The following is a 12,054-nucleotide window of genomic DNA, read 5'->3' on the forward strand; positions in this document are numbered from 1 at the left end:
GAGGACACTCGAGACAATTATTAATAACTTGAGAGAAATTTATGGCTTAAGAAGCAGGAGCTGTGTGGATCTACAACTGCCCCGACTTCTCGGGAAATATTGTATATGTCGTAGATTTAAGCGTGTTGTTAGGATAAGCATGGGCTGAGGATTTGCCGTTGTAGGTTGCCGGAGTCGGCTGCCGAGTGCTCGCGCGTGTATTTACATTGTAGCGCGGCCGAGACGTTTGATCGGCTGCGACAAACAAAATCGGCTCTCTTTGAGAATGCGTGCACGTGGACGGAGTGACTCTGCGGAGTGGGGAAAATGCGAGGCAAGGCCCTCGATGGCCCGAGACCGGCCGGCAGATTTTGTTTAGCGTACGAACGATCGAGAGCGTCTCCGCAGAGTCAAACGGTCGGAATACTCGACAGCCGACACGCGACGATGAAACGTGTTAACGCCGGGGCGCACGGGTCGCGCCAAAATGTTAGTGAGACGACATATATTTAGCTTGCACAGTTTGCGGGGACCGTGAAAAAATATTTCCCCGGAGAAAGTGGATATTTATCCTCGCCTCTCTTGTCATCTTTCATCGTTCTCTGACGGATGACAGGAAGCTGTATCGCTGGGAGATTGACTGTGGATGCTAATGGTGTTTCCTTTGCGTCAGTTTTCAAACGTACAAAGTGCCTCTGAGGATTTTCCTCCTCAACCCCTGTGTTATAAGGGTACGGTTTAACCTGTTCAAGGCTGAACTTTTCAGAAATAAATTGGGTGGTCTCTCCGCTCTGTGCTATTGAAACGGGTATTTAAAAAGTAAGCAGTTGTGGACGTACCGAAAGCAAATAACGCGTTAGAATGTATGATTATTATCATATGATCTTCGCGAAACAAAGGGGGGATTCTGTATTTTTTCATTTATGTCGGTCTGAAGCACGACGGCGATAAGCAATAAGCTAATAATCGAAACGCAGAATGAAAAAAAAATAGAGGAACCCCCGCCCGGTAGAGGTGCCCGTCCGAAACCAGATAGAAAAGCATAGGACCAGGGGAAGGGTGTGGGGATGGAGGGTCGAAGGAAGGGGTGCGAAACAGTCGGAAGGGTGAAGGAAAACAGAGGAAGACCAACAGACAAAGGCCGTGAGCGGGGAGTCGCGAGGGTGGATTGCTCGAAGGGGGATGGAGACAAGACACGAGGCAAGGATGAAAGGAGAGAGAGTTGCGGGTCGGAGGGTGGTTGTAGTGGGGGTAGTGGAGAATCAGCGCACAGCTACACCCCACCGTGACTGCCGCGGCAGTCAGTCGTCCGCGCGCCCCCGTCCGGTGAGGGTTATCGTGTTTGGTGGTGAGTTTTCGTTGCCAGTGACGGATCATCGGGCGCACTCGGTCATTGGTCGATCAGCTGATCCCGTAGTTAGTGTTCTGGCGGTGTCCCGGTCATCGCAGAACCAGAAACCACGCCAGACCCCATCCATCGCCCGGTCAACCTCGACGTCTCGACGTCGAACCAAGTGAGTCTCGACACACATTTTCCTCCTAATTCGCCCAAATTTTTCCGACGACGTTGCCAACCGAGTCTCTCATCCTCCTCGTTGAAATTAGGGTTAACTCTCTGGTCGAATGAGAAGCTTGTCCGCAACGGGGTTACAGCGTTTCCCTTTCTTTCCCCTCCGTTCTTTTTTTTTCAACCCCGTGCAAGAGAAGCAATCGATACCCGATTCTCGAGATGTAACCAAGGACGCCGCGGCTTATCCGCAGCGACACGTTAGACGCGAATGGATCGCAAGCACCATGGATTTCCCGTTCCCGTTGCCTCGCACTGTCAACCCCGCGCGTTCCATTTCCTGCGACTTCGACCGATCGTCGTTCGCAGGTCGCGTGCTTTCGGCGCGTCATGTCTTTCCAAGGGTACTGCGATCATCCTCCGATGATCCGTTAGAACGATGCCGTTGATCGCTCCGATGTGCACTTGGTTTTTCGTTGAACGATCAGAATTGTTTCTACTCGGTGTTACGATATCCGTAGAGCATAAGAGTACATACTCTGCAGCCAGAAACTATTCCCTCGTGTGGCGAAGTCGGGCCCAGTATTTCTCTTTTACGAGCCTCCGACTCCGTTCAACCATTCTCGGCGAAACACGCGGAAACGTTCGAAATTGATGCGCGGAATTCCGGGCCGCGGTGAGCCGTAAAAGTCATTGTAATTCCTGCAACTTTGGACCACGTGTACCCGGATCCGATGAGCTACACACCTGGCTGGCTTCAGTGCTATACGGGTAAACTCTGCGTTTGTGCTCGGTGCAGTGGTACTGGCCACTAATTACTCCGACGTCAAGATTTATTTGAATTTACTTTAGAACGATGATGTACTATGAGAGAGAAAGATAGAGACAGAGAGAGAGAGATCGATTCACGTGTACAATGTATCCTGTGGGATTTCAATAGGTTTTCTACAAAAAATGTGAAAACAGTTCTACAATTCACAATCTTCGTTTTACTAGATTAATTGCATAAATTCTATCCTTGGTTTTGGAAATTATTTTGGAGCCAGCAACAGCGCGCAGCTGCTTAGGGGACCGCGTGAAATAATATCGGAGTTAGCGTTGCAATGTGTGCCAAAGATATTGTGGCCCGCAGACTCCGCGGCGACAGCGGGAAATCTGACCAAGCGCGGATTATTCTACTTAACATTAAAACCGCAGCGCTTATTTGTGTTTCAACGTTTCCCTGGAGTCGTTCATTCCTCGAAATGGATAATCCCAGCTGTCGGGATGGATCAAAAAGCTGTGTGTGTGTGTGTGTGTGTGTGTCTTGTATATCGAATTCTGCGATCTTGATATATTTTCGGGTTCTCGGTATAGCAACGGAGCGCACGAGTCCGGATCTCATTTATTATTCAACTGGAACGGCCACGTGCTAGCCGTAGCAGCCAGGGCTGCATCGAACGATCGCTGGGGCCATTATTAATTATATCTCTGCTTCCTAAACACAAATTCGTCTATGCTGCCGTTCCAACTAGTACAAATTTGCGGTCGCGTTAGTTCCAGGTCGTATAGCTCGTTTATATCTGGATGTATAGCTAGAATAGTAACGTCGTTTCAACCGGCGATGTTCATCCGCTTGGAGGTAATGTTTGTTCATGTAAATGCTCCCCACCACCCGACTGTCGCCAATAATGGTTTCGTATGAACGTATTTGCAGTGTGTTCGGAACGGCCGACGCGTGTTAACCCGAAACCATTTGACACTGTATTTATTTCTGTTGGTTGTTCACGCGAGCCCTCTGTTTGTTCACCGTCGAGAAAGGAGAGATTTAAACCGTTGCACCAAGACGTTAGTCCTCTTCCTGTCCAAACTACAGCTTGATTCGTTAAAAAAAAGAAGAACGTTGTGTGCCGATAAATTACTAATCATTCTCGTGTTATTTCCAGCGAAGAATCTGCCTGACTCAATTTGTACCATGCATGACGAAAGCGAACGATTCAACGAAAAGTAGAGAGCGATCCACGAGAGAAGATCTCGATTCGAAGGAGCGGCGCAATCACGCCGCTAATAAAATTAATCGGAACGCGCGCGAAATGCTTTTCTACATTTTCTTCCCATTTATCAACCGCTATGGCAAAGCCCACGGATCCCATCCCGGAAAGATTTCCATTTGCAAGCTTCTCGTTCGATCGGACCCGGGCCGAGGTCTTAATGCTGATTGATCGGCGCTTCTTGTTCACCACGTCACGCTTCCTCCGGCGGCGGAGCGCAAACTTGGAAAAGTTCAGGGTACATACATCCTACGGAACGTAAGGCGGTAGATAGTTCAACGTGATATAACTCGGGAACAATCTCCGCCGCGGAGGCGACAACCCGGGAGTAGAACTCCGTTTTCCGATTCGACCCTCGTACGGACCGTTCATTAGACCCTCCACAACGAGGCGCGGCGTTTCGCGTTGCTCTAACGTTGCCCCAACGTTGCCCCCGGTCCGGCGAACTTCCACGGGAAACGTGGAAATTCTCTTTGCCCCGGATAGTTTCCCGGACTGACCGTAAAAACGGACTGCATAATCGCGGATCGCTTACGTTGTCAGGATTATCCCGCCCCACCGCGAAATTCAATAACGCCGCAGCCACCGGAGCTGAGGGGTCGAAGCCACCCCTGGAGAATTTCTACGGGCCAAGAAACTCTGTGGTGAATTTTTTAACTCTCCTCGGCAAATGCCTGTTTGCCACACTGCCACGTACGAGCTGCAAATTCTCTAAACAAATGAATATCAAATTTATTACAGACTTTAAACACAGGGTGGTCCACCTAAATATCTCCTTTGTTTGCGATGACGCAACAAATGTTTTTTTAATGCCATAATTCCACGGTATTAACATTAACCAACCGTGGCTTCGCACCTTTCGACGATACATAGGATAAACGCGCGCTAAGTCGGACGTTATCGTGCCGCGAATATTATAAAGTTCGTACACGTGCGAGAACAGCGACCGCGTTCGGAAATCAGGAAACAACGTCGATGCGAGACCACCCCCGCCCGAGGTACTTTGGAATTCCTTTTTCTCTCTCTCTCTCTCTCTCTCGTCGAGGATAACGTCACGTTCGTACCATGAATTGCGCACGATGTTTTTAACGTTATCAACCGCGTGTAACGCCCGCGGAGCGATAGGAACCGCTTGAACGGCCGTGCGAGAGGAATTTTCATTGCTTCTTTGAAAATGACAGGACCGCTCCGCTGGAACCGATGCCGACGGAAAATTCGTCGCTTTTCCAAATGTTTCGCAGCGATTTTAATTTGATTAAAATGATTAGGTTCAGAAATAAATTCGTCGGTCTTTCTTCGTAAATTTGTAAATTCCTTGTCAATAGAATATAGAAATAATGAAATGAATACTAGCCAGCGAGTCGACAAAATATGCGTCGGATAATATGTATCAGCAAATACGAGGGCCGTATCTATAAAATAATATATGGAAATGCAGTTTGCATAAATAGCCACAGCACGGTGTTAAAGTAATATCGCTCACGCAGAAATGTGACCGCGGTCTCTCGTGACAAATCGTAATGGTGGACGCGTTGAACGTATAAATGTTGAATTGCAATAATCGAGTCGACGAGCAACGATTATCGGAGCGCGATCAGCGTCGTATCGAGAATTCGAAAAAATTGAGTTAGTTACCGAACGGTTGTGGGGATCGATGCGAGGGTAATTTCCGCGGTCGATGTTATCGTTACACTCCGCCTTATTACCGGGGAATTACACCCATTTTTATTACCGGTGAAATAAAGCCCTCGAAGCAGATGATACAAATTTAATGCGTTTTAAACGAGCGCTCGACTGGCAGGGTATTTTGTTCGCAGGCCATTTCCGGTGAAAAATTTTAGATACCGTTTTACCGCCCGCTCGCTACGCTCCCACGTATGTATCTCGTTTAATTTTCTCCGGGCTGTTCGTTTGCTTTTTTATTTTTTATATTTTGCAATCGGTACGTTCAGTTTGGAAAATATTCCCATTGATTCATTTAAATTGATAAATAAAATCCGCGTCGTCGTTCGATCGACAGGTGAAACGCGTACGCGAATTTAGGCAGAAATAAACGCGGAAGTTTGATTCGATAAAAATTACGATATGGCTATTTTATTGTGCCATGCCACAGTCGTTATTAATCATTTTCCTTATTATTCCATTTTCATTGAGGAAGTATATTTTAGTCTGTACGAATAATGATTAAAGTTCAGTTAGATTGTATAATAAATGTGGCAAAACATTTGAAGCTACACACCCCGCGGTCTCCGCTACTACAATAAAATTAATTCACAGTCTGATGAAGATTTTTCACAGGTCTCGTATTTCATTTTCCGCTTTTAATTCTTCCGTCCCAGAGACGGAAATACTCTCGCCACGCTTTTACATGTTTCTCTACGTTCCGCTCTGCGGAATAAAAATTCATATCTTAATTGTTGGAATTATTGTTATCGTTACTGTTTTATCAGTCGTTGAAACAGTTGAAGTATACGCGTTATACGGACTAACAGACCAAGGTGAAGATGCGCACTAAATTAGGGGATGGTCGGACAGATTGAAAACTTTGGCCGGCAATATTTTTCTGGCCAGCTTGATACGAAGCTCCATTAGGTGAAAAGAGTGGTGGAGGAGAAGGGAAACGGACAGTGAGCTTAACGAAACGGATCCGCGAAAGGGAGAAATCATTTTTCCAGAGACGGCGAAAAGCCTCGGGTTCTGAAGCGAAGTTCGAATGAGATTCGAGTGCTCGCGAGTCGAAGGGTATGCGACACTTGTAAAAAAGAGAAAGAAAAGCTAGCGGGTGCAGCAGACAGAGAGAGAGAGAGAGAGAGAGAGAGAGAGAGAGCGGGGAGAAAGAGATTCGTGGAATAAGAAACGAATGCAAAGTACCTGCGAGACGAGAGTCGTATCCAAAGATTTACCGTGCTGAGTAGTCCCTCCAGCAGCTCTGCTCGCTGTCCGTTTGTCTGTTTGTCCGAGCCTTCTTGACGACTCCCCGTGCCCCTCCGGTTTGAACCCTGGAGCCCATACATTTATGTTATGCAAATGCGATTCACTGGCCGGGAAAGGAATATAAGAGCAGGAATAGTGACACTGGGTACGCCGGAGGTTCGCGCGCGAACTCCGGGAAATAAAATTCATGAGCGATAGTTTGACTTATTCCGTGATTTTTGAACGTTACATTTCCTTCAAGAGATCTCCTCTCTCTCTCTCTCTGTCTCTCTCTCTCCCTCTATTTCTCTCTATCTCGCAGAGAGGCGGCCTCTCCTCCCTTTTCCGGCTGCCGTGTCGCCTCTTCCGTCGAGTTGCCCTAAGAGAGGAGGGCTCTTCCGGATTCAAATGGCACGTGGCGTACTCCTAGCAGAGTTATTTATTAGCGGCTTCGCCTCCTCGACTGTGAATTAACGTACCGGGACCGATAGACACTCTGTTCGGATGCCACCGAAAACATTGATTACTAACCTGATAAATCCTTAAATAAACTCATTTTTTCCCACGAATATTTCTGTATGAATTCACGAAGAAATTCTCGGCCACTTAGATTACCGAACGAGCTATAATAGAAGTCCCGATAGAAAGACAGAATTTCGTCATATTCAGGATTCACGAGTAATTCCTTAAAAACCAATTACGGTCTAAAGATTGGCACACAGCCCCCTGGAAAATATTAAAAGTATCTACTCTTTCCCCGGTATATAATATTAAAAGTATCTTATTTCCTTTCAAAGAAAGTATTTGTAGTTGCTCTCCGACCATCTCCATGAATGCCAAAGCTTCCCTTTTAATTTAATAAAGCAGGCTCTCGAAGAAAGCGCTCAATGCACGGAAAAGTATGTATTTGTACGGTCGAGAGAGAACCAGTCACAGGAAAATGATAGAAATATGTAACCAATTACATCGGCGAGGAGTACACAGTGGTCCTCCCGAGTGTAACAGATACATGAGAGAGGATTTGGCCGTGCCAGTGCTGTGTTCCCGTAACAAGTTTCTTCCCGAAAGTGCAATGATGCATATGCAAGATGCAGCTGCACTCTTTCCCGGCGCAGCAAAACATCTTTTATGCAAGAAATGCTCAGAGAAGTGTTAGAGGATTATCCGCGACGAGAGAAGTCAGCTATTAAATTCAAATTTCTCCGGGTCCTCTCTCCTCCCCCCCCCCCGCCGGTGGTGGCAGTTCCTTAAACCATCCCACGAAGTGGAAGTACTTTTAAACCCTCGGAGTTTGTCTAAACTTTCCTTAACTTTTCCCTCGAATAATATAATGTCAGGAAAGGGGGAAAGATCTCGCCGACTCTATCGCGTCGTACATATTTATAAGTGGCTATTTTGTTTTTAATTAGTTAATCGCGATCGGCTGGCTCCTCATAAATTTTCATTCTCCCCGTCGCGCCGCGCCGCGCCGGTGGATGATAGAAGACTACCTGCGACTACTTCCTCGTTTATCCGGGTTGCGCGGGCGCGTTTTCAAGCGGATCCCGTCGCGCGTCGGCCGGAGGTCAAAGATCACGATCAACACCCGTGACGTAAGCAGCCGGCGGGCAGGTTTGCTTCTGACAGGTATGGAAATACAGGCGATGGCCTGCAAATTGCTTCTTCCACTTTAAACCAGCCGTTTTCCACACACACACACACACACACACTTGACGCTGGTGACGCACGCGAGTCTGCTGTGCGGTTACCGAACACCGCCGACCACCTTCGCGGCCCTTCGATTCTCGATCACTCGAGAAAAACTCGTTAGTTTGTTGCTGCCATCCGATGCGCTAACTTTTACGTGATTTTTCAATATTCCAGTCCGCCTGGAACCTCCTCCTCCTTCCACCGGAGTTGATTGAACAATCTCTAACAAAGTTTAACGCCCATTTCGTTCACGATAACACAAAGTCAAAGTTGTTTTATGGATGACAGACAAGAGTCTGACTGTTGTTGAGGAAATTCCTACTTGACACGTCGAGCGCCAAGCCTGTCTTGCCTTTCTTTCCGTTTAGACCGCGATATCCGATTTCACCGATAATTTTCACCGAATGTATTAAAATTTATTGAAAAGTTGTGTGCAAAGTATAATATTATTTTTTAGGTACATTCGTGATATGATCCCGGAATTTAGTAATAGATTTTTAACGTATTAAAGACACGAGCGAAGCGAATCTCCATGGAATTGAAGCAATTCGAACGTTCGATACCGTTGTGCGCAAGGGCTGGCAATGGCAATTCATCTCAGCACGCGAGTGTATCTTCGCGAGCGCCAGAAGGTCCGGTTCCCAGTTGTGTTCGCGTTTAATCTTCGTCACAGATCGGTCGGACAGATCGCAGCCATAACTTATCTCTTACAGCCACTGTGGAACAATAAAACTCGTCCTACGAGTTAGAAATCATCGATTGGCTCCGTCTCAGTTTGACCCGTCTGGAAGCTGGCGTAGTTGAATCGAGAGGAACCGGTCGCAGACCGTGTTCCAGACAGACGCGGCGCGGCGCGGCGAGCGTGTTAGCGCTTCTTGTCCCGGCGAAATCGGATAATCCCGGTTGAATTCGTTACGCTCGAACCTCTCTTTCCGCGCGGCGTGCCGCCCCGAGAAGTGATTTGCATAAATTTTCCGAGGGTGGAAATGAAATTGCTCGTGAGGGGCGTCGGTGAACCCTTTCCGCCCTATTTGAAGCGTGCACTCGCAATCAGGACGAGCGAGACCTACGCGCGCCTTCGCGACGCCGACGTTTACACTTGCTTACCATCCGGACGCCCGCCATTTCCCAGGTGCGACTGTGAAATTTGGATTCGACGCGCGATTCCGCCGCGAGAAGAATACGGGCAACATCGTTCGCGATGCTCGAATTTTATTGGATTCTGCTGCAGCTGCTATATAGGTCGCAAATTCACAAATATCCGGACAGACAGCAAGCTCAGGTGAATCCGATCCTTTGTCGTACGATTTTCTCGTACGAACTATCATGCGAGCTTAACGGGGTAGTTGGAACCCGTTTTCAGTCATTTTCGTTTCCAATAATGCATGCGATGGGACTTTCCAGTAATCGAGAAAGCGCTAGATAAAAATGACTACTAAAATAACTACTGAAAAACGCGCTCGCCTGCATTATTGAGAAATGAGAATCCCGGGGCGCATCCCGGATCCTTGCAATCCTGGAAAAAACGAGTCTACTCCCTTAATTGGCACCCCAGTTACCCAACGTTATTCTTCCACGCAAGAACAACGATTGCGAAAGGACATTTACAAGTGCGTTCGATTTGACCGCCGCGCCGTTTGAAGGCAAACACGACTCGTCAATTTCTATGTGAAGCCGGTCCCCTACTTGTACATATGTATAACCATTCCCGTCGCGTTTCGCCTTTGAAAACGATACACATCCGTCTCCTCTTCGCCGAAATAATATTTTCCTTGGCTCGCGTAGTCTGTCCGTCGAAACAACACTGAAACGAAACTCCTTTCCCGTGTTGGCATAACACGACACCAGAGATCGGGTCTCGTTCGCTTTCCCATGGTCCATTCATTTCATTTTCCATGGTCCCATCTATTTTTATACGGAATTCAATACATGTATGATCGCTGTCCTGACACTTATGAGCGGGAGTGTACTGGAAGAAATACATATACTTAAACACTGCACTATTCGGTATTTGCATACAATCGAACAGACCTGTTCTTCTTCAATCGCGAATGGTTTATCGAAATTGCTCGGTAGCGTAAAAAGCGTGCTATCAGTTTCGCGTGCACGGTTTCCACGGTCTGTCTGTTTGATTTACATTTGACAATGTTTCCCTATCGGCCCGGACGGTCGGGTACACTAGCCCTAGACGAAATAATCGCGCGCCGAGGGAACAACGAAACGCTTTTTGAACCGAGTAATCCACGGACCGGCAATTACTGCGACAAATCCGCCGCGACGAGCATTAAATCACAATACCACGAGATATTTCGCGGCTGGATTAGTAACGAATATGGCCGGGCTATATGGCGCAACGAGACTCGGCAAACAACGGAAAAACGTGCGCGCAAAATGGATTACGCCTTGCCGGAAATGAAGTTTTCGCCGACGCGACGACGCACCGTCTCATCGCTCCGGGCCGTATAATGAAACCACTCGAGATAATCTGCGGCCCCCGTTTAAACGATTAGCAGAACATGCTGGTTTGTTTTTACGCTTGTCGCTGGCAGATGTTGCGCGCGTTTAAGCCGGTTAATTGACAGGTGAAATTTTCGGGAATCCTCTCGCGAATTAATCAACAGCTTGTTCTCCTCTGCGGAGTCGATCGAGAGAGGGGGACCGTTCCCATCTCACCTTTTTAAACTCCGTGCCACGTGTGCCACCGATGGTACAAAAAAAAAATGTGAAAAATTTGGTCTCCTAACCCGAAAAGCAGCCGATGAAAGAATAAACTATTGAAACAATGAAAGTTCATAAAACGAACTTGTTTTCCGACAAAGACAAAAGACAAAAGACAATTGAAAAATAAAAAATGTTATCTCCGTATATTCTCACCTATTCCTTCTTTTGTTGAAAAGTTCAATTTGATTGCAGCGCCACGTGTACCACGAATAGTACGCGACGTGATATAACTACAGATTTATGCAAGCTAATTACTTATGGATTCATGAGGCATTGAAATAACATATGAATCTTTTGTCAAAATATCAAATGGCCTGAATGATAAGTCGAGCAAAAACGGCTTGGCACGGAACGTGTTAAAAAGCTCAAAGGGCGCAGAATTCATCCTGATATAATTCCCGTTGAGAAGGGTGAACGTGCTTCAAAGGAAACAGCACCTGTTCATTACACGGTGGGGATCTTCGTGCAGTCTCCATTGAGGGATTCCGGTCGCGGACGGCCATTGATTCGGCAAAGACGCGAGAACGTTATCCTTACAGGGTCGTCTTCACCCGGAACCGGAAGATTCTCTCCCGAAACAGGGCGTTTAGGTGTGCAGCACTTTACCCGATTCTACGGGGGATAGCTTTCAAAAACGCGGGCTTGCATTTCAAACAGATTTTTCGTGTTCCGAGCCGGTTTCTCCGGGATCCTTAAAGATTGTGCGGCGCGGCGCGGCGTCGGGGCGGGGGTCGGCCAATTATCAAACTCAAGAAAAACCTACGACGCAGCAATTACGACTTCAAAGACGGTCGTCTTGTTGGGTTACGTGTACACTCCGCGCTTTTGCCCTCTTTCATACCTTTTTCTTTACATCAGCGTGCGCTCTCAGAGGATCAGACGCCCGCCGAGTATCCTCGCGGCCGTGTTCCCAACCAAGAGAGAGGGAGAGAGAGAGAGAGAGAGAGAGAGAGAGAGAGAGAGAGAGAGAGAGAGAGAGAGAGAGAGAGAGAGAGAGAGAGAGAGAGAGAGAGAGAGAGAGAGAGAAGCAGGGGTGGGGTGGATAGCAGTTTTACAGGGGACAACCGCAGGAAGAATGTGTACGAGGGTGTGGTGAACAGACACACAGTCTCGCGGCGTAATTAAAGTCTCGTAATTAAGCCGACACTGGTCGAAGAGAGGATAAAAAAGGGTCGCCTAAAATGACCAGCTCCGCGAGTACATTTAATGTTGCTC

The 12,054-nt window shown here is 47.5% G+C and overlaps 2 protein-coding genes across 8 annotated transcripts in view; one reads left to right on the plus strand and one right to left on the minus strand.

The window, feature by feature from the left end:
• LOC143211590 (uncharacterized) overlaps positions 1-12,054 on the minus strand; it is a 150,377-nt gene that overhangs the window by 13,213 nt on the left and 125,110 nt on the right. For all 3 annotated transcript variants that reach the window (XM_076429416.1, XM_076429415.1, XM_076429417.1), the window contains exon 6: positions 6,388-6,515. In XM_076429416.1, coding sequence (XP_076285531.1) covers positions 6,388-6,515 — 128 coding nt within the window. The remainder of the gene's footprint in view (positions 1-6,387; positions 6,516-12,054) is intronic.
• Positions 1,147-12,054, plus strand: part of LOC143211583 (uncharacterized) — a 134,087-nt gene continuing 123,179 nt past the window's right edge. For 3 of the 5 annotated variants that reach the window (XR_013009483.1, XM_076429403.1, XM_076429402.1), the window contains exon 1: positions 1,147-1,493. Coding sequence is in view for 2 of the 5 variants with exons in the window: in XM_076429403.1 (XP_076285518.1) it covers positions 1,162-1,493 (332 nt within the window). In the remaining 3 variants the exon portion in view is untranslated. The remainder of the gene's footprint in view (positions 1,494-12,054) is intronic. The other 2 variants (XM_076429404.1, XM_076429405.1) reach the window with 2 other exon arrangements.

Source organism: Lasioglossum baleicum, chromosome 8 (assembly GCF_051020765.1).
Source record: "Lasioglossum baleicum chromosome 8, iyLasBale1, whole genome shotgun sequence".
Classification (NCBI taxonomy): Eukaryota; Metazoa; Arthropoda; class Insecta; order Hymenoptera; family Halictidae; genus Lasioglossum; species Lasioglossum baleicum.